Here is a 23,256-nt window from a genome sequence, read left to right on the forward strand (position 1 = left end):
TTTTCTATTTTATGGTTATAAAGACCCACCTTTAGATCAACAATGAAATCTACTATAACAGTAGGATCACTAAGCCTAGGTTTTACATTGAATTTGAGACCTTTACACAATAGGTGATTTTCTATTTTTGTAAAATTAATTTCAGTTTTATTGACCATCCTGTCATAAAACCCACATTCAGGCTGGTTTTTAGCTGGTATTTGGCTCTGAGCACTATGAGACTTAACATCTGAGGTCATCAGTCCCTTAGAACTACTTAAACCTAACTAACCTAAGGACATCACACACATCCATGTCCGAGGCAGGATTCGAACCTGCAACGGTAGCAGTTGCGCAGATCCAGACTGAAGCGCCTAGAACCGCTCGGCCACACCGGCCGGCAGCTGGTATTTGAGCATTAGATTTGCTACTAGTATTTTTCAACAATTTGGCAAATTTTTTCTCAAATCTATCCAGGATTTCACATCTCATGTTATGATGCCAATCATTTACATGCATCCAAAAATCATTTTCATGCGTTGGAAGTTGAAACTGCCCTTAAAAATTTTTTTTCGAAAAGAGAGGGACGGAAGAGGCTTCTTCATTCAACTTATCTTTTTTATTATACAGTTCTACTGTTCTGCTAGATATTACATGTCTCATTAGAGTTTTTTTTAATGAATTGCTATTTATTGCACTGTTTGGCATTAATGTAACATTTCGTGTAATTTGACATCATACATTGTTTATTAAATTCAATAGCACAGTTGCTGCTGCAGCCATGCTTAAGGTACTCAGGTTTCACCTGCCCAGGTATCCAAGGCTGCTACCAAATACGTGGATCTATCTTTCAAAATTTTAAAGACAGGTATGGCTATTGATTTTAATAAACAATGTGTTTTCTTTGGAAATTGTGCAGCTGATTTTCTTTCTCATTCCATTTCATCCAGATGCTAAGCTCTCTTCTCATGTCGACAAAATATTAGTCCTTAATCTTGCTTTCTTTTGTAAGTATTGTGAGGTAATCTGAAGGGCACCTTTATATCTGTGACAAAATGTCTGCAGTGTGTGTATTTGGGAACCTGGCCTCTGATAGTGATGCCGCAATTAGAATTACAAACATCAGAGAAATGCTATCGTATTTGATTTGATTTTCCAGATTCTGAAAATAAATGCGGTAAGTACAGTCAAGAGATGCAGCTTTGTGATGGCAATTGCTGACATACAACCCAGTGTGAAAGTACAGTGCCAATCATAACATATCCTTCCAAATGACCAATAACATAGACTTCCTTGCTCTATGCAAGGCTTTAATGATGACGATACGGCGTTCACAACTGAATCCTTGCTGATTTTTTACTACAGCTCCTTCTGCGGTTTATGCTACTACATTGCTGTTGTGCCAGTCTGTAGCTCCGACACCATTATGATTACCTACACTCACTGCTACCAGAGACTGGTACTTTAAAATTTTGTGATTCGTCTATCTCTTGTATTGCTTCTCATCAATACTGTAATGTCCAGCAGTGCTTGAATAGTGTGGAATCCAGCTATTTCTCCTGCCAGCTCATTCCATGTGGTAGCCTTGGACAAATTGTGTTTCAGCATCATCATTTCCATGTCGTAACTACCTTAAAAAAATTGTGAAGTTAAATAATTGCTGCAAATGATAAAAACGTGATACCATTATGACATGAGGATGCTCGGTAATACATGAAAATTTTATCTGGTGCAAATCAGGTTTCAAGTAATTGAATGTACATAGTTTTAGGTCAAACATTTTATCAGACCATTTATTGCGATTTTTTTTTTTTATGGAAGTTGCTCTGTTTATTTTACGAATATGTCATTTTTAACAAGAAGCAATGTTTCAGGTGTCCAATGATGTCGACAATTTCATTTTTGTGCACAATTTTAAGTGCAGCCTGTGATCCCACACTCAGTTTAAGATCTCACATTTGTCTGTCAAAGTTAGAAACACTAATCAGAAATACCTGTCACATAATGGCAGTGCACACACTGGAAAAGTGGTTGCTATCTGAAGTGCATAATGGGCACCTAGGACATAGCTTGCATTCAAACATCGGCACTTCATCGACAGTATGTCCCAATCCAGTCGGATTGCAAGTAGTGATCACATCTCAGGTTGTCACCAGCAGCACCTGAGGATGACGCCTGGGGCAGTGCTCGAAATATTGTGCATAAAAATTGAATCGTCAGTCAGGCCGGACACTTGAAAGTGTGCCTTCTATTTTATGAATATCATTACAAGTTATATTGAACTAGTTATGTGAAACTATTCGTGCCTTCATCAGGGGGGTGTTACGGCATCCTCCAGAAGCAGGCTGATGGAAATGGAAAACAGAATACAGGTGAGTTGTGGACTCGAAAGCACAGTAATCTTTTTTTTTCTTCTCAGGTTCGCTGGGCCGATTTAGAAGAGAAGCGCGAACAGGAGAAGATGCGTGCCATTGGCTTTGTGGTTGGCCAGACCGATTGGGCACGAATGACAGATCCTACTTTTGGAGAGGGTGCACTGACGCAGACCAAGTACATTTAGAAGAGAGTAAGGTGGCCACTGCCAGTGCTACACTTGTAAATAAAACCCAAGTTTAGTATTGCTGCGTAGTTCCCAGCTGTTGGACAAACTGAAAGAATGTAGAATCAAGTGCTGTGCTGTTCTACACTCTCTGAGATGCTAAGGGTGGATTGCAAATCTTCCAGTATCTTTCCATTACTTTTTACGCGACCACTGTGGTCGAGGGTACCTGATTTTATTTGCGGATGAGCTCACATCGGAATATTAAATAATTCACCTACCGCTTTTCTGTTAGTACAATGTCTCGATGTTTCGTATTTCTTGTACATGTGTTCCACTGATTGATTTGAGGAGATGACAAGGAAGAACAAAGTTGCAAAGTATTTTCCAAGTAAATGCAGAATGATCAAAAGACAGTTACTTGCTCCATGCAATTTTACCTTCTGCATAAGGTGTCCTCTTCTATTTCTAACAAAATGGAAAAAAATACTGCTTTTAATAAGCTAGTACAACATTCCTGTCATGTGCTTGGATTTTGATCAAGCCCTTTGAATTCAGAATAAAAGTATTATTTTTCATCATGTATTGACATGCCTTTTTAGGGCTTTTTAAGATTCCGGTTTAATTTTTTCACCTAACCTTATCAATTATTTAAAGCTGTTCATTTTGGCAGATTTGCACGTCTCATAACATTTAATCATTAGGACTTCCCTTTACTTACTTTCTTTATTTTCATGATGTCTAGAGCATTAATGAAATGCATCTTGCAAGATGCAGTCAGTTTAGTGCTTGTACAAAGTGAAAATTTACTTCTGTTTGTATTGTAATGTTGATGAAGAATAGAGTCTCTGCAGTTTTATGCTGTTTCTACTCTGAAATATACATGGCATCAATTTGTTGTTAGAACTATAATGTTTCTAAATAAATGTTGTGTGATCAGCTCAGTGTGATTTAAACAACCAGAACATACACAGTATGTGTCCATGGTGAATAAACCACGTACAATTATTGCATCACCTATATTCTGAATGTTGTACACTTATTCAACATTGTTGTTTTAATAACGTTGGATGTAGCTTTGCACAAGTTTCGTCATTCTCACTCAACAGGATGGAAATTTGAACAACTTGGAGGCACGATAAGATGTAATGAATAACTTATTAGAAATAGTGCAACTTGTATTTTTGTATTGCATGTAAATCATTTCATGTTTCAGTCTACAAAAAAAATGTGTAGTGCAATTTTCAAGTATAATAAAGAAATGACACATTTCAAGAGAGTCTCTCAATTTTTTTTAGACATTTCTGAATAATATTGAATATCGTTTATTTTCGATGATATTGTTAATTTGAAGCTATATAGAAAGCTTGTACATGACAATGAAAGTGACTACCTCTATTTTGCTAAGCGTTTGAGAACTCGGCTACTTTGCCATGTAAATATACATTCTCTTGAGTATCTCAAGCACCTTCAGTCATATTCTAACGACTTGTTTGTCTTTTAGTCTGTAGCCAAATAAGCTTCTACTCTGAATAAAATCCTCATGACATTCCTGTTATGAAATGGAGACATACTATTCAACAAACATTTCTTGCAGTTATTCATAATTATTATTTTTAATAGAAACTGTACCTAAAAAACGAGTATCGTATGTTTGTCATTGCTTGAAATGTGTAGCATATGGACAGATTTTAGTTGTCATACATTTGAGTTAGTGTAGTCTGTATGTCCCGCTTTTGTATCATGAGTTTTCCTCTGTAATGTGAGTGCTGCAATTTGTTTGTTTCTCTTCACACGTGGCAAAGTTTCTCAGCTGTACAATTATGGCATTTATTAATTTTTGATTTGCATTTTGTTGACCATGACATTGCTGTCGCGCCATCGTCGTGACTGTTAGCGTAAAAATTGTTTCATTGCACTGAATTTTTGCTTTATCTTGTGGTACACAATAGCCAATGTTATCTAAGTGCAGACTTCTTTTTCTTTCATAGATGTGCTTTTTTTTTTAACATGACTAGTGTAAGCACAAAAATATAGTTCAAACGATAAAGAAAAGATTGTCATCCACCAGTTTAGTTTGGATCCTAGCACTTACGTGAGATGTTCTCGTGGTATTAACATTTATTCTCTGAATATCATTCACAAAAAATTAACAATTTTAAGTACCCCTCTCCCAAAAAGAATAAATAAATTAGTCTTCTGGCATATTTTGCATTTTCACTTCTCTTTTGGCTGTTTCTGTGACGGGCTGTTATATTAACAGTTTGCCTTGCTTGCTGATAAATGTTATGTGATCTGAAGATATCAATAAGATACTATATTTTATGTATGACGTTTTATTCTGTATGTAAACCAGACACCAGAGTAAGCTTTGGTGTTTAAAATTGGAAATTAAAAAAGTGTATTTTCTTCATTAGTATATGTTGTCAGATGAGCTCACTGTGTGGTCAAACCTGTTTTAAAAAACTGTACACATGTTCAGATCATTTAATGTGTAGACAATCTATTCTTTGAGGAACCCAGAGAATCAGACAGAATATTTAAACTGAGTATCAGTGTGAATGTTTTGCACCATCAAATTAAAAGTGTATGTGCAAAATGTTGAGTCTTAATTTACAGTCACTGTGAGCTAATGGTATTCTACAAACTATCAACTGTTGCAAAACCAGTATATGTAAATGTTTGAAATAAGTGTGTGTGTGTGTGTGTGTGTGTGTGTGTGTGTGTGTGTGTGTGTGTTTACTTTTTGCATCTTTTCTTGCTTTGGTTACTTTCATGACGTTGATCACAGAAACATAGCTACACATCCAATTACCTTAGATAACTTGTACCTGCTTCCATAGTGTTTCTCACCTGATTCTGAGCTGCATATGCAAATTGTCAAAGGTCTGGGCTAAGTTACCAATTTACTGCCTTTTAGTAAAGTGCCATGGTAGTGCAAGTGCCATGGTAGTGAAGTTTGTGAATTGCTTATATGTGCTTAAGATCTATTATTGATTCCCCACTGAACCACACCAAATTGGAACCATTGGGAATTTTCATTTGTCACTTGATGTGAACAGTGTATTATTTTGTTATTGTCTCGACTACTAGTCAGTTTTGAAAACAGTGTTTGAACTAACCTGAAATGCTCTTTGTGTGTATGCTCTTATATCTGTTAAATACTGATTCAGATTGAACTTTACATAATTTGAAATGTATGTAGCACTTCACTTTTATGTATATATCAGAGAGTGTTTGATATTCTGAATTTTTTTTAAGGGAGATGAAAACATACATCTGGTTATCAATGTCCTTAATTTAATCAGTGGTTGATTTTTGTGAACTAGTAAACATTTATTATGCACACAGTCTACTTTTTGATGAATTTGTTTTGATTTTATTTCTGCTCTGGAGTAGGGTAGTGGTGAATCAGATAGGCAGTTGTGTTGTATTTGTACCATTGTTACATTATTTTGCAGTTTCTGTAATATTACGATGATTGATTCCAATTTAGAAAGATTTAGGCATTGCGCTTAACCGTGCTGCAATGTGATTCTATGCCTCACCACACAATGGTCATTATAAATGAAGGCTTGGCTCAATAAAATATAGGTGAGAAAAATAAATGATTATGATGTTGTTAGAAGAACCATTCTGGCATTTGTCAGTAATGTTTTAGGACAGAGCTGATTTGAATCCTCAAAGTGAATGAAACCACCAATTGGGAGGGGAGGAGAAATTTTGCTGCATGTCGGGATATATCATTATCCTCATTTAAAGTCTGTTCCTGTCCACTGTTTACACTATAGAATGCACTGTTCTCAGCGATACGCCTGAGAAATCCTTATCACCTTAGTTGCTACCCCCATCATGGTACTACACGTACCAATAGAGACAGAATATGTATGCAGATGCCTGTACATTACGAAAGTAATAGTTTAGGCATTTCCATGAAGTCCTTTGCAGTACACGTAGTACAACTGTTGCTATACAGTAAGTAGCAGTAATACTTGATATTGTCATATCTTTAGATTTAAATGTTCAGCTCGTATTATAAAGTTTCTCTGAAAGAACATGTTAGCATAATTAACAGCCGGAACCAATAGTCAGTCAATTTTGTAACGAAGAGTAAAGTGAATAATATAGGTAGCGCAGGAAAGAAATGTGGCAATTTCTAGAGCGAGTATCAAAAAATAGACACACATACATCAGAATTTATAACCTCACATTTTGTTGACATTTTATTTTCACTTGCATGGGAAGTGTCTGCAAATGGGAAAGGATTTTTGTGCTGATAATAAAGGTCTTTCGTGTGGTTAAAATAATTTTTATGAAAAGTATATTTTGTGTGTATTGTTTTATGAATCACTTATTAAATTTATTGTGTCTTTGTATTGCTGTACATCCAATTATTTTGTCATTATTGTAATATCTGATAGCCCTTTTACTAAGTCTCTGAAAGTGAGTGACTGTGTGGAATATTGGAAGGTGATGTAGGCACAAAGAGAAACCCATTCTAAAATTATAATATGATGTATATTCTTTATATTGGGAATAAATTGAAGAAGGCAGCTATGTATCTAAACAAAAGAAAGTGAAACCGTAAGGAGGTAGTCTCTATGTAAATATTGAAACTAAAATTGAAAAGTTGCTCTAATGTTAACAAAATTTAATATCTAATTCTGTATTTAAGTTAGTTTTGCTTGAATTCAGTGACACATTTATTGGAAACGATTCTTGAAGCATGCAAGTATAAGCCACACAGAAGGTCCAAATGAACATGGCTTTTAAAAAATAAATGGTCACTGTTCACTACTTAGAAATGAAAATATTCAAAACTTCATATGCAATTTTTGTGCTCATCACTGAAATTATTGTAATAGGTAGGGGGAGTGTGGTAAGAATGCACACGTCATATATATTTTGCTGTGAAATGACCAATTTTATTTCAAAACAATTGAAAATTTTGTGTGTGTGTGTGTGATCTAATAGCCTAATGTAATCAAGTTTATGAAAATTCAAATGTAATTACAAATTATTTATTTTAACAATTTGTAAAAGTTTTTATTTGCGCAGTCGTAACCATCTAGTCGGGTAAGGATGTTGGGCAAGACTGTGCAATCTTTAAACCCTACCAATGATCACAAATAAAAATAATGTCATGATCCTTCATAAGACATGCCCCACCCCGCCATTTTTGACACCATCCACACTGAACCCAACAATCTTCATAACTCTCACAGCAACAGGCATAAAAGGTTTCTTCTTCTTCTTCTTCTTTGTTTCTTCACATCCCAGTCAGCTCATCATTTCGATTTGATAGATTTTGAGCCCTTTTAATATTCTGTTTCAAGCTTTCTGTTTACCTTAAGCTTATGTCTTTCTTTTGGCCTGTCTTCCTTTCCTTCAAGTTCTTGTTCCATTTTTGATTTCCTTGCTTCCAGCAAAATTTAGTGAGCTTGATACTATTTCAGACTTCTGTACATTTACATGCCATTTTTCAACTTTTCAGTTTGGCAATGGATGAATATCAAAAAGCTTATTTATTTCCTTCTTTGTGTTATCTTTAGTCATATTGTTAGTAGGAACTTCTGAAGAAACAGATTTTGTTTCCTGGTTTTGGATCACTTTGTATGTTTGCTGTTATTATTTTCATGTTTATGTTTCTCTTTTAGTTCATCTTGCCAACAATTTCTGCTCTAGTTAATCTTGACAGTGGACCTGGTTGAGAAATGGAATAATGAAATTTTTCATTTGAAATAATCTCCATCCTTTTGTCCCGTTTTCTTGAATTTCGTAAGCTGAAGAGCAAAAATGTTTTCATCAACACCTACAGGTAACAGTCAAGTCATTACAAATATAAACAATTGGATTGTTTTTTGCTTCTTCTTCTCTGGAGTAATTTGGCATGCTTTCAAAAATGGAAATGTTTTTAATCACTAAAGAAGGGTGGGAGGAATCTTCCTCAGTAAACACATTTAGGATGAATGGGTATACTCCAGTTTCCTCAGTAGTTGACACACTTGGTGCTTTTCTGATTATAACACTGATGTGTAGCAGGTCCCGTATTGGTCACCCTCCATTTTTGCACCTCTGCTGAATGTGCAGTCTTCAGAGCACCAAAAAAAAACCATTGTTCAAAGTTTGTATTTTATGACTGGCATGGAGCAGCAGGCAAACCACAGTTATAAAATTTTCCCTTCAAAGGTTAACAGCCGAAGACTTAGATAAGTAGTGTTATTATGTAGAAGTAATGAAACTGGGTCTGTTTCGCGTGGTTTTGTAGGATGAGCAAAGTGCTTCAGCTAGTCAACAGAAATGTCAGCAGCCATATAGCCACTGTTAGAGGTAAGAGGCAATGTTCTAAGTGCTTCAGTGTGAAGTTCCTGTTTCATACACTTCCTGGCAAATGTCATGGCTGGTGTTATATAAATACATGAAACACTAAAGCAAACAACAGTACTAATATTTTGGCTTCTTTCTGCTGAAGGCACCTTACAGACGCCTTTTTTTACTCTTTGGTGAAGTTACTTTGGGTGCTTTGTTAGGCATTGTTGGTACTCCGCTTCATCAGAGTTAAGGATTCTGTGAGAAGGAACTTTCTTTTGTCCTTAAACAGATTTTAAATTGTCAAAAAAAATTTTTACTTATATTTTATTAAAACCGATTGCCCTTCTCATACTACAGTTTTCTGGCTTTCTGAAGGACTGCCTGTCCCTTTTCGAAAACCCGTTGACCCACCCTTTTCGAGCAATTTTCCTTTCACTGTTTATTCACTGACTTACACCATTCTTCAGCAAACTGATAAGCAATTTGCACAATTTTCTTCCTTTTTGAATTGTAAAACTGAAAATTCATATCTCTACATAAACTTGCCAGTTACCAGCTGTTCTTACATTTCATCAGAAAAAAATCTTCTTGAACCTACCAAGAGAAACAGAGACATTTCATGGAAGAAAAGGTGAAAAAACACACTACTCTTATTGAATAACACATCAACACTAAAACAAGGAGCAAAAAATTACTTTTTTATGGATTTCATGTACAACATATAAAAAGTAACTTCAAATCTTACTTTCTAAAGATTGTTTTGAAGAGTAAACTCCCCACTGCCAAAAGAGTTTGCAGTTTATTTCTTGCTTTCACTGTTTTCCTTTCTAAAATGCATTTCATTTAGTATTTCTACAGTGGAAATTAAATTTCTCTCAGTTTTCTGGTGTACTTGCCCATTACTGTATTGTGATACTAACAGTTTAAATTATGCACAGGCTAAAAGTTTTTGGCACAATAAAAACAAACAGTGCATACACTGAGAGAGAGGACATCCGGGACTATGCACTCCAAACGCTGTGCAGTCCTTGGAATGCGCAGTCTTAGCCAAACTCAGAGTGTGCAGTCTCAGCCACTCTCAACATAAAAAATGCAACCTCAAATTTTACTATTCTGCATAAGTCATGTATTGTGATATATTACATTATTCAATATCTAAGTATCTGCTCTACCGAGTGGAAATATTGGAAATTGTACTGAATTAATGTAATTGCTGTATTTTGCTACTAAGCCCAATCAAACTACTATAATGAATTGCTAGAAAAACATTTCGTTTCTGCTAAACATAGACAATGTCTGGAGTTAGCTTGTGTGATTTCAATCTTTTCAGGAGGGTGCCACTGAGAGGCTGGTAGCATCAGGTGGCCAGTCGGGTTAGTTGACATGAAAGTATAGCTAGCAAACTCTTAATCAACTGTATACTCTTACCTGACTTTCAACTACATCTGTGAAGCAATAGTAACAGCTGGCTAGCTATCTGCTCATACAGCATAATGCACAGCTTGCTATCTCGCCAGATGGGGAGGTGAACCGTACTCAGATCGAAACCGCGTGGTGGATTAATGACTGTGGCTGGTGCACCGACCAGACTGAATGTGGTTATTAGGTGGTTTCAGGCAAATTCAGGGCTGGTCCCCACATTTCACCTCAGAAGATGTGATACGCACAGTTAAAATACGAGCTCACACAGAATGAAAGTTAAGACGACTGACAGTCTGGAGGATGCAAATGATCTCCCTCCCTTAGGTAATTGACAACTGCAGCAACAAGAATGGCATCCAGCCACAAAGTTAAATTCAATAAATTGCCAAAAGAGGCGTACAACAATGCCAGTACTAGTCATTAACAGCTGGCCAGCTGTTACGCAGGTGCAGCATTGTGCCTCAGCCGAGTAAAGGTAATGGTCAACAGAAGATTTGGAGAACTGAGCAGAAGCTGTGAGTGGCAAATGCAGTCGCTGTTTGGAAGAGCGTTTTGCCAGTTGTGATTGAAAGTTGGGTTTAACGCCTCTTCAAATGGAAGATAGATAACTGAGCTTTTAATTGAGAACTACTCAATTTGTTCAAAACTCGGTAACTAACTCCCACGATCTGTTAATGACAAATGCTTGTTCACATGGCATCATTCGTATCAAAAAGACTTTTGTTAAAGTGTTTTGAGTGTGAGTGAACAGCTGGTAAGGTTAACTGGAAGTGAGTGAATGTATTCAGTTCAGTGGGCAATTCATATTATGAACGATGGTACCATATCACTCATCTGAGATGTGGAAGGGTTGTTTTGGCATTGCACATTACAGCAGTTCTGGAATTATTCTCAGGATGATGATGTGGAGCATCAGCATCTGGGTACTGCTGCTCTGTCAGAATCACAGCACAGCACAACCTGGCCGCCGTGAGGAGTCTGGGGTGAGTTTACGCACCTCATGCTTTAAGCATCAGCCTTTTGTCCTTTGCATTATGTGAGTAATCACTGTGTTATCTCTGTAACTCATTCAAAGAACTACAAACTTTTATTCTAACAGCTGCAAAACTTTTTTTTTCTTTTCAAGTGACAGTTGGTGTTTATGAAAATTAATCTGCATCTCATCACAGCTTAATCATTAAAAGCTGGAATGCCATCATACTTTAAGGGCTAGTATTAAAAGCTTTCTTACTCGCATGGTTCCGGAATGAGCATGTGTATTAACTACTAGAAATTGCATTGTATGTAGGGAGGTTCTACACCGTGAAGGGAGTGGCATGAGTGCCAAAGTACCATTGGACTCCTTATTGTCCAGCTGTGCTGAAAGTGAAAGTAGTTTCCAGGTCGTGCCAGGAATATGGCCGACTGCCATATGCTGCCTTCATTTACACTTTTCAGGGGATACCAATTTTTCTGTATTTTACACCACTGAAATCTGCAAACCACATACAATAAAAAAATTTCACCCTGTAAAGGGCAAAGTGATTGTTTACATCAGTTAACAGATATTAGTTGAAGAGTGCAGGGTACAGTTTATATTATACATTAATGAGCTATTACACTATTACCAATGCCTGTTGCAAGACTGAATTCCACCTGGTGATGTTTTGGGCTTGTGATGCAGGAAAGTATATAAGTGGAGTCAAGGCAAATGAGGAATCGGTCTAAAGGTGATACGAGCCACAGACATAAGCCACTGTTACAAAGAGCAGATTGATACAACCTGTCACCTTAGGAATGGAGAAACTTTTTGTGTACTACTGCCATGAGCACACGTGGAAAGTCTCTAGAGGATGGTGGAACCACAAGTAGACACAAGGTGTCAGATGTCGACGTCACATCCAAAACTTGGAGGTTGGGGGCTGTTCCTACTGCGCTTTTCTAATTGCACTGCTCCATCTGCAGCACTGCAACACTCTGAGTATTGCAACTTTCACACCAATTCACCAGTTGCATCTTTCGTACTGCACCGGTGCAGGTATTACTACACCAGTCTGGTTATCGGACTCACGCGACCAGCCTTAGTACCATTCTGACTGCACTGGCACACCTCTGGTGTTGGGCGACAATGCCTCAATGGCAGATTCAGTTTTACGTTTTATTCGTGATGTTTTTAGGTTAGTTAGGTTTAGGTAGTTCTAAGTTGTAGGGGACCGATGACCTCAGAAGTTAAGTCCCATAGTGCTCAGAGCCATTTTTTGCAACATTTTCACTGCAGAGTTGGCTGCCATCTATCGCACTCTTGATCACATCCGCTCCTGCTCTGGTGAGTCCTTCGTCATTTGTAGTGACTCCTTAAGCAGCCTACAAGCTCTTGACCAGTGCTTCCCTAGGCATCCTTTGGTACTGTTAATCCAGGAGTCTATTTATGCCCTCTGCATCAGTGACCTCATTTTGTTTCCGGACCATGTCAGGATACCGGGCAATGAACTTGCTGACAGCTTGGCCAAACAGGCCACCAGTAAACCAACTCTGGAGATTGGCCTACCGGAGACCAATTTGCGAGCAGTCTTCCGCCGCAAAATTTTCAAGATCTGGGATAATGAATGGCGCACCCTGAGTACACCAAAAAAATTCCGTGCTATCAAGGAGACGACGAATGTGTGGCAGTCAGCTATGCGAGCCACTCACAGGGATCTGTTGTCCTTTCCTGGCTCTGCGTTGGCCATACGCGGCTATCACATGGTTACCTCCTCCGTCGCGAGGACCCACCTTGGTGTCGCTGTGGCTCCCTTCTGACAGTCGTGCACATCTTGCTTGAGTGCCCAATTGTAGCCACTCTGCAGCGGACTTTTAACCTTCCCAGCACCCTACCTTCGGTGTTGGGCAACAATGCCTCAACAGCATATTCAGTTGTACGTTTTATTCGTGGGGGGGGGGTTATCGTACCATCTAAGGGTGGGCGCTTGACCTTCTCTCCGAGGCCTCCATCCTCCTTCCATTTTAACTCTGTCACCATTTCTTTGCATTTGTTTATCTTTTCCATTCATGTGTTCATCTCCCCTTGCCATCTGAGGTGGACATTTTAATGTGTTGCAGAGTTGCTGGCTCATCCTCTTTTATTCTTGTGATCAGTCAGCCCAGACCATCTGTTTTATTGTTTTAATACCTTCGTCTGCTTTTCCTTATGGTGTATGTTTTCCCTGTTTTTTGTTCGTGCTACTCGTTTTCTCATTAGGTATGGTTCTGCATTCCTTTTCCCCCCATTTACTTTTCCAAACGTACTTTGGGAGTGATTTTACCCTGAGCCTTGTTTGCATCAGGAACAAGGGACTGATGACCCTGCAGTTTGGTCTCTTTATCCCTCAAACCAACGAACCAACCTTAAAACCTTACTCGGAACATACTTGTCTAGGGGAAATTGAACGATGCATTTGAATTTTTTCCATTTGTTCTCCCCATCTTCGTCCTCATCAAGGAATATTTGATGCTGACTGCTAAGACATTCTGAAATTTATATCCTGTCACCCTTGCTGAGCAAGTATATCTTCCTACCTTTCTTAACATTCCTTGTTGCACCCGTCATTATAGATGCTGTCGCAGTCTTATGATCTCTGATACCTTCCTCTATGTTAACTGATTCGATAAGGTCAGGTCTGTTTGTTGTCAGGAGGTCTAAGACATTACACTCACGACTTGGTTCTCTAACTATCTGCTCAAGGTAATTTTCGGACAAGTCATCCAGAACAATGCCACACGATTCCCTGTCTCTGGCGCCAGTTTTGATGACATAACACTCTCAATCTTTACCTGGCAAATTGAAGTCACCCCCTTTTTCAACGGCATGATCAGGAAAATTACTAATGATATTCTGCAAGCTCTGTCTGAAGCGCTCTACAACTACAGATCCTGACCCAGGATGATCTATAAAAGCATCCCATCACGACACTCATTTTTTTTCCTCGTTCAGTTTGAAATACCTACATCTCGTAATTATAAAACTCATCATTTTTTGTGAATAATGCACGTCTTCTTGTTTCTAATTACATATTGGAGGCGAAATTCCGGTTTCCATTTCAAATACAATTTCTTAATTATCGATATTTTATGAAACACTATTCATAAAAGTTGTTTAAATTAAGGAAGCATAGTTTAATTTTTAAGGTAAAAATGAAAAACCAATTCCTCTCTGTTTTGTACCACAGAGCTAGATAAGAATCGTAGAAACATGAAAAACAATCATTTTCACAGCATCGAGCACATCATACAAATGCTACATTTTTGCATTTGCTACTGTACCATTACAGTATGAACCCAACAGAACTGATCTGGAGCCAAGCTGTGGAATTTGGCCCGAGAACTAACTGGACTGTTCAGCTGTCAGATGTACTGGAACTAAAGCACGCAGCTTTTTCACGCGTCACTGCCGAACGCTTTCGGGATATAGAACGGCTTGTAATAAAAGAAGAAGAGAAAATGCTGCACCTCGTTGGTTTCGCGCATTCTGTTGTTGATAGGCTCGTTATGAATGTAGCAGGTGACACTTCCAGAACTGAAATGTATTTCTCGGATTCGGATAAGGAAGAAGCGAAGAGATTACCAGACGACTCACTGTTAGTAATACCTGCAGTGGCTTCAATATTCACAATACGGTGAAATCCTTCAATACTCTCTTACGGTATACACAGATTATGCAGAAAAATTACCCTGTGGTTAAGTCAGTAGTTTTCATCATTCTTGTTCTTAATTACAATAGTACGTTAGCTAAAAACGATAATGTGTTGCGGTTTTCGTCTAGTCGTCTTAGGAGCGTATGTGGAAGATTAGCAGTGTATTATTTCATTCCTGTTAAAAATTAAATGACATTCGGAGCTTTATTGTTCCTCTGCTCTTCTCTTTTTACGTGTGAACTTCAGCTGGCCACGTCACTGTACCAGCTGACCGGCCAGTGCTGTCCAAGTTAAATGCGCTGGTAAACCTGTTGTCTCGTATTATCTCTAAGTCGATGTGCGCGTAACGCACAGCACAAAACTTACCTTTATTATCGTACTTGACAGTACTCCAGACAGCTTGGCTGCAGTCCCACGTGAAACGGAAATCCAATGAGGTTCCAGCAAGCGCGGAAGAATACGTAGTGCAGTGTTTACATCAGATTTATTCTTATGACGAACGGATTATAGATGGCAATCACTTCGTTATCCTGGCCAGTCTGTAGTGTTGCTATATGTTGGGCATTATATGTCATCGGATAAGTGGTCAAAGTTTTTGATAGCCTTCTTTTATGAGCTTAAGTTACTTTTAACGGAAACGTTTCTTTAGAGTGGCCGACACGAAGCTGTCAACGATTTTAATGAAAAGTAATGAAAGTATTTTTCATCTAGTTTTTTAATCATAGAAAATTCTTCTTTTTGCGGTTGTCACTAAATAATTTGGATGTTTTTATGGGACAAGATTGTTTCGTGGAAGTTTATCGTCGTGTAATATACTGATCATTCCTTGCTACTATAGTGTTATCTTGAAGCTTTGAGAAAGGAAGACAGGCGCTGAAGCAGAGATGATGCTGAGGGCAAACGAAGCTAGGAGAGATATTGTTACATGAAGTAAACCGTAAGGGGATAGCCTTGTGAAAATGCAGACGCTGTCCCAGGGCGTTAGTTACTCTTCAAGGAATTAACATGTAACTTCATATGTCGTCCAGACGCTGTGGTAGGTTGCCACCGTAGAACTTTGTAACCAACAGGCATATACTAGCGTATAAAACCAGCTTGATGCAAGCCCTGAGAACAGCAACGTCAGTAGGCTCACAAGGGTTAGAAACGCCAAAAACTGTTAACGTAGCAGTCCCTTCCCTACTCCGGGGATATTGAGGGGCGGGGCTAATGACGTATAACAATAATGTTGCAAACCTTATTTGGAAGAGCAGTTACGTTTAGCTTTCAGCTGAACAATGTTGATACCAAATACGGACTTAGTGCAACTGCATTAACATCCCCGCCATAGGAGCAGCAGAGGGGACCTAACTAAACTGTGATTGGCAGGCACCGGCAAGAGACCTACGGGATTGCGTGAGTGGCTTCAAGTGGGAAAAATAGTGCCCCCACGCGACTCTTTAAAACCCCTAGATTCCGCATTTTGGCGGAGTTCTCAGTCAGACGATCTGGGAGCCGAACCCGCGTCCGTCGACTCCAGCCTCGGTCCAACTCCGCGTAAGTCTGCTCACTCACTTGGAGTGCGTCAGTGAACAGTGTCACATTCAGTATGTTTTATTTTGCACGTAAGTTGTTGCCTTAAGATGCTGCTGGTGTTTGCTACTGTGGTTAGCATCCACTCCTGGGAATTCTGCACTGGTTTCTGTTGTAACAGTGTTATTTGTGCTTTTTCTAACCCTAGAACTAGCCTCCAGTGTATTAGTTAGTCCTGTCTGGAATAAACAACTATTTCAGAACCCTGTTTGTCCATGAGTCTCCACAACGAGTTTCTTACCGAGCCTCACCACCTGTATTTCTAGTAAATGCCTGTACCAGTGTTTGCTCAGATAGAAGAAAACAATCAAATGCCTTCACTGTGAATTGTCCTTCTGCCTTCTGCTCTGTACCGCTCGGGAGCGCAGACTGACCAGTAACCCCTTTTTTCCCCTCTTCCACCTATGTCAGGACACGACAGTCAGTCGTACGATTAAAGTCATTGTAATGAGTTGTTTATGGTTAAATATATTTTCCTTTTTTAACAAATGCATCATCTGTGTGGAAAAACGAAACTTTTAGAGCTTGTCCAGTAGAAGTAATTGTCTCTTCATACTGAGTTGACAACAAACCACTGCGACGTGTACGAGTATGCGATTTAGAACGTTATACTTATGCATAGAATAGGGTGTTTTTCTTCTTTGATTCCTCGGTGTCTCAAATATGACGGGTGGGGGGGGGGGGGGGAGATTAGGGTTTAACGTGCGGCGACATTGATGTCAATAGAGATGGAGCATAAGTTTGGGAAGATTCAGGGGGGGAAGGGGTAAATAGACCGTGCCCTTTCAAAGGAACCAGCCCGGTATTTACTTACAGCGATTTAGGGAAATCACGGAAAACCTAAATCCTTTAAAATGCGAGTCCAGTGTGCTATCCATTGCACCACGCCTGTCTCAAATATGAAACACACTACAGAGTCTACTTGTCAGATGAGGACACTAACTGCTGACATGTTGCATATCATTTCACTTGAAGGACTACTTTCTGGACAATCTTGCACACGATGTATGTTTCTGCGTCCTATCCATTGTTTTCAGTATGTTATAAACATGGCGAGTTCAGGTGCGGAGCGAGCTTTCTGTGTTTGAGTTCGACAAAAACAAATGTGCTACAGCTGTTCAAAGGATGTTTAGAACCAGTTACGATAAGAAGCCACCAACAAGGAAGGCCATTTACCACTGGCACAACACATTCGTTACGATGGGTTGCATGTGCCCGGCATAGAGAAGCGGACTCCCAGTGTGAGTGAAGTGAATGTGGAGCCATGTTTGCGACTAGCACTGACTATCGACAAATTACCAAACTACGCTGTGGCGGTACAAATGAAAAAAACTTTCAGGGTTTCTCTTCAAAATGCAAAACGTATGACATCTGTACAATGTATAGTTTTTGTGCAATAAATAATTGAATGTTTTCCCGGACTTTATGTACACCCTGTATTTTTGTACTGCAGCCAGTGTTATGTAACTGACAGTAGTGTGTGATGCAGACATTATTGTCTGCTGCGTTACTGTTTTCTCTTTAAGTGTGTTTCATGCTGTTCCCTTTACTTATGAAATTGCACGTAACTGCTGCAGTTGCGCCCTCTCTGACAACCGGCAAACTTCGAACTCCGTACGTTTTACGCGTCAGCGGATGGCATCACCGCCTGTGAAGTGATACCAAATGATATTCATCGACGACTTAATGTTTATTATGAACTGATGAAACGATTCTGCGTCAAGAACAACGGCCCAAACACTGTAGTGTGGTGCACAGAAGAACATCGACGTCAGTGGGGAAGCACGCTTTGGAATGTATATCCTTTCGCAAATGGAGCGGCTAACAAATAACTGGCTCTACATGGTGTGGGAGAGCACGTGCAAATAAGCGCCCTTTCATTACGTACTGCTGGCGAAGATCAGTCGACGTCAACAAGTTTCGTGCTCAGGAGTCAATACTGACATTTTGGGGCGGCGCATCGGATCGTAAATGTGCCGATCTTATTATTAATTGATACGCTGCGTTATGGACTCCCTGTAGTCTAGCTGTAGAATGGACACGATAAGTTGGTCTCCAGCCCCAAGTGTTGATGGTTAAAAGTCGTCACCATCTGGAATACTCCGTGTTGACTTTGTTTCAGATTACTGCCTACCTCAGCAATCTATAGTTGCGTGGTGAAGTGTTGTTGTTTTTACTATTTGTACGAATTACTTTAATAATATTTTACCTATACTGAAATGAACCATTGAATATGACTCCATGACAGAAGTTTGATAAATGATTTGCGAGTTTTCTGGCACTCGGTGCACTCCATCGCGGCGCCGCAATTAAATTAATTCCTTGCTACAAATAAGTACTGCATTTTACAGGTGACGGTCTCTGCAATGTGTATTCACGTATCCTTGTTACTTTCATGCAAAATTTATACCATAGCAACTGATCAGTAAGAATCGCTGTCGCCCATGTGTTGTCAGCATTGGAAGACACAATAAAACATTCCCCTTCACTTTTCTTCTAACGCCGCACAGCTGCCCCGCAGATACACTGCGATCTTTACTTACTTCACGCCCGAATTCACCAACGGCAATTAAAATGAAGTCCATGTTAAAATATTACTGTCTCACAAGGAGACGGCACGAGCGTGGGGTCGGGGATTTGTCCGAAATTTTGTGTGGTGAAAGAGGACCCCTAACACCTCACGTGGTTAAAATATTAGGACACGCTACCCGGAAAATCCCGGGAAAAATCGATCCAAAGTTCCTTAGGTGCCTTATGAGTATAAAATGTTAGTCCATTGCCGAGCCGCCGTGTAGCCTAGATGCTTAGGGCTCGGGCTCTTACGCCAGAGGTCTCGGATTCTATTCCTCCTGTGGCACTTTTTTTTCTTCTGTTTGATTTCCTATTGTTATTCCACCAATTATTCAGAAAGTTTCCCAAACCTACATTATCTTTAACAAATTAGTTACATTATTGAATAAAAATTATTTTCTTTTTGTCCAACAACACAATTCATGGTAGTGGGTTTTCCATTTTTCATTGTAAAGTATATAAGAAGAATCATTGGGTTTTTAATCAGAATGACAAATTTGATTAGGAAACATTAGATTTTTATACATATAATAATTATAAACAAGAACCGCAGTGGTAATTATCGTAAAAACAAACAAAGCAATAATTTTTGCGACATCTTGCGCAACATATAAAAGCGGATTTTTACAATCACAGGGCGTTTGCAATAAATATGTACAAAAATATGCCCCATTAACATTTACGAAAATGTTTAGAGTGTCTGATAATTTTGAGGCAAACAAGGCATATTGAATCATGTCTCGGAATATTGGTGACGGTAACTGATGGTGAATTATAGAATGAATTTTTATACAGTCTTCCCGGGAATTAATTTCACAATTCTCCTGCAACAATGCGCTGCAATTTTGAAAGCAACAGAAGAAAAAAAAGTGCCAGAGGAGGAACCGAACCCGAGACCTCTGGCGTAAGTGTCCGACGCTAAACATGTAGGCCAGACGGCGGCTTGGCAATGGACTAACATTTTATACTCATACGGCACCTAAGAAACTTTGGATCGATTTTTCTCGGGATTTTCCCAGTAGTGCGTCCTAATATTTTAACCACGTGAGGTGTTAGGGGTCGTCTTTCACCACACAAAATTTCGGACAAATCCCTGATCCCACGGTCGTGCCGTCTCCTGGTCAGTAAGTATTGTCGTTTGTTACTGAGCAGGAAAAGTACACCCTTAAGAAGCTCTTAACGTTTATTGGCATTTTTGGATTCGGTTGTGAGTCACTAGATGCATATTATTATGAAATACGGCCAGGGACCGTAAGCGACACGAATGATTCGAGTCGCAGTTTGACGACCACTGCTTTTGATGGACGCCTTCGGACGTGCAGCGCCACCGCGCTCGCTCAAAACTGTGGCTCCATAAGCCAGGTGCAAAGGCAGTGTAAGCAGCTTAGCTGCTGTTGTTGCACGTGCCGAATTGATTGAGTGCGGGGCCTAGCGGTTCAAGTTGGCCAATGTGAGCGTCGCCCTGTAGGGACGCTGTTTTTGTCGACATTGGCACTGCTCCCGCAGTAGGTCGGGTGCAGCGCCACCGCGCTTCCGTCGCGCTTATACAGGGTGTTACAAAAAGGTACGGCCATACTATCAGGAAACATTCCTCACACACAAAGAAAGAAAAGCTGTTATGTAGACATGTGTCCGGAAACGCTTAATTTCCATGTTAGAGCTCATTTTAGTTTCGTCAGTATGTACTGTACTTCCTCGATTCACCGCCAGTTGGCCCAATTGAAGGAAGGTAATGTTGACTTCGGTGCTTGTGTTGACATGCGACTCATTGCTCTACAGTACTAGCATCAAGCACATCAGTACGTAGCATCAACAGGTTAGTGTTCATCACGAACGTGGTTTTGCAGTCAGTGCAATGTTTACAAATGCGGGGTTGGCAGATGCCCATTTGATGTATGGATTAGCTCAGGGGAATAGCCGTGGCGCGGTACGTTTGTATCGAGACAGATTTCCAGAGCGAAGGTGTCCCGACGGGAAGACGTTCGAAGCAATTGATCGGTCTCTTAGGGAGCACGGAACATTCCAGCCTATGACTCGCGACTGGGGAAGACCTAGAACGACGAGGACACCTGCAATGGACGAGGCAATTCTTCGTGCAGTTGACGATAACCCTAATGTCAGCGTCAGAGAAGTTGCTGCTGTACAAGGTGACGTTGCCACGTCACTGTATGGAGAGTGCTACGGGAGAACCAGTTGTTTCCGTACCACGTACAGCGTGTGCAGGCACTATCAGCAGCTGATTGGCCTCCACGGGTACACTTCTGCGAATGGTTCGTCCAACAATGTGTCAATCCTCATTTCAGTGCAAATGTTCTCTTTACGGATGAGGCTTCATTCCAACGTGATCAAATTGTAAATTTTCGCAATCAACATGTGTGGGCTGACGAGAATCCGCACGCAATTGTGCAATCACGTCATCAACACATTTTCTGTGAACGTTTGGGCCGGCATTGTTGGTGATGTCTTGATTGGGCCCCATGTTCTTCCACCTACACTCGATGGAGCACGTTATCGTGATTTCATACGGGAGACACTACCTGTGCTGCTAGAACATGTGCCTTTACAAGTACGACACAACATGTGGTTCATGCACGATGGAGCTCCTGCACATTTCAGTCGAAGTGTTCGTACGCTTCTCAACAACAGATTCAGTGACCGATGGATTGGTAGAGGCGGACCAATTTCATGGCCTCCACGCTCTCCTGACCTCAACCGTCTTGACTTTCATTCATGGCGGCATTTGAAAGCTCTTGTCTACGCAAAAAAAGGTTCAAATGGCTCTGAGCACTATGCGACTTAGCCGGCCGAAGTGGCCGTGCGGTTAAAGGCGCTGCAGTCTGGAACCGCAGGACCGCTACGGTCGCAGGTTCGAATCCTGCCTCGGGCATGGATGTTTGTGATGTCCTTAGGTTAGTTAGGTTTAACTAGTTCTAAGTTCTAGGGGACTAATGACCTCAGCAGTGGAGTCCCATAGTGCTCAGAGCCATTTGAACCACTATGCGACTTAACTTCTGAGGTCATCAGTCGCCTAGAACTTAGAACTAATTAAACCTAACTAACCTAAGGACATCACACACATCCATGCCCGAGGCAGGATTCGAACCTGCGACCGTAGCCGTCGCTCGGCTCCAGACTGTAGCGCCTAGAACCGCACGGCCACTCCGGCCGGCCTTGTCTACGCAACCCCGGTACCAAATGTAGAGACTCTTCGTGCTCGTATTGTGGACGGCTGTGATACAATACGCCATTCTCCAGGGCTGCATCAGCGCATCAGGGATTCCGTGCGTTGGAGGGTGGATGCATGTATCCTCGCTAACGGAGGACATTTTGAACATTTCCTGTAACAAAGTGTTTGAAGTCACGCTGGTACGTTCTGTTGCTGTGTGTTTCCATTCCATGATTAATGTGATTTGAAGAGAAGTAATAAAATGAGCTCTAACATAGAAAGTAAGCGTTTCCGGACACATGTCCACATAACATATTTTCTTTCTTTGTGTGTGAGGAATGTTTCCTGAAAGTTTGGCAGTACGTTTTTGTAACACCCTGTATACCAGCGGACTATCGCCAGGTCAGGCGGAATATTGCTCCCAGTGACGCCCTCTACAGGACACCGAAGCGCGGATAATGTCTCGTACAAGCAGACGGTGTGTGATGATAGGTTTCGCTGCTCATTCGCCTTCGGCAGTGCGATCGTGTAGGTCACACTGACGAGTATAGGTCAAGTTGTATAACAATCATCCATTTGGAACGTGGGCGTGGGAGGAATATTCGTACAGGGTGATACAGGAGGAATGCCACATAATTTGTGAGATGGTTCTACATGTGAAAATAAATCGTAAAAGTCCTACGAACATGACTCAGATTTTCGATCGTTATGGAACTGGACGGGTTTGAAGACTACACAAATCCATGAATGAACGTGAAGATAAGGAGTTAATATCACTTGCTGAAATTTTGTGTAGGTGCTGTGGTGGACTTGAATAGTGGTGGGACAGGTGACAGATCCATCCTGCAAGAGGTGTGGGAGTTCTCCAACAGATGACAGCGCTGGGACGTCAAACCGAGGGAATAGCTGCAAGCGTATCCAGTGTGCTACCATGAGTTGCATCAATGATCAGTCGTGAGGCCGTGTGCGTATCGTGCTTGAGTGTTGTTTAATTGAGCAAGTCCATTGAGTCCGTGAATACCAACATGTCGCGTACGTTCACCCGT

General features: G+C 40.3%; 1 protein-coding gene across 10 annotated transcripts in view; it reads left to right on the forward strand.

Annotated features, from left to right (window-relative positions):
* LOC126424541 (YLP motif-containing protein 1) overlaps window positions 1-23,256 on the forward strand; it is a 406,391-nt gene that overhangs the window by 300,467 nt on the left and 82,668 nt on the right. For 5 of the 10 annotated variants that reach the window (XM_050087281.1, XM_050087279.1, XM_050087283.1 and 2 more), the window contains one exon: window positions 2,399-3,793. The exons of 4 other annotated variants lie outside the window; for them this stretch is intronic. In XM_050087281.1, coding sequence (XP_049943238.1) covers window positions 2,399-2,539 — 141 coding nt within the window. In that variant the 3' untranslated portion in view covers window positions 2,540-3,793. Of the gene's footprint in view, window positions 1-2,398; window positions 3,794-23,256 lie in introns of those variants that run through there. One more of the 10 variants, XM_050087284.1, reaches the window with a different exon arrangement.

This window comes from Schistocerca serialis, chromosome 10, assembly GCF_023864345.2.
Source record: "Schistocerca serialis cubense isolate TAMUIC-IGC-003099 chromosome 10, iqSchSeri2.2, whole genome shotgun sequence".
In the NCBI taxonomy this organism is placed as follows: domain Eukaryota; kingdom Metazoa; phylum Arthropoda; class Insecta; order Orthoptera; family Acrididae; genus Schistocerca; species Schistocerca serialis.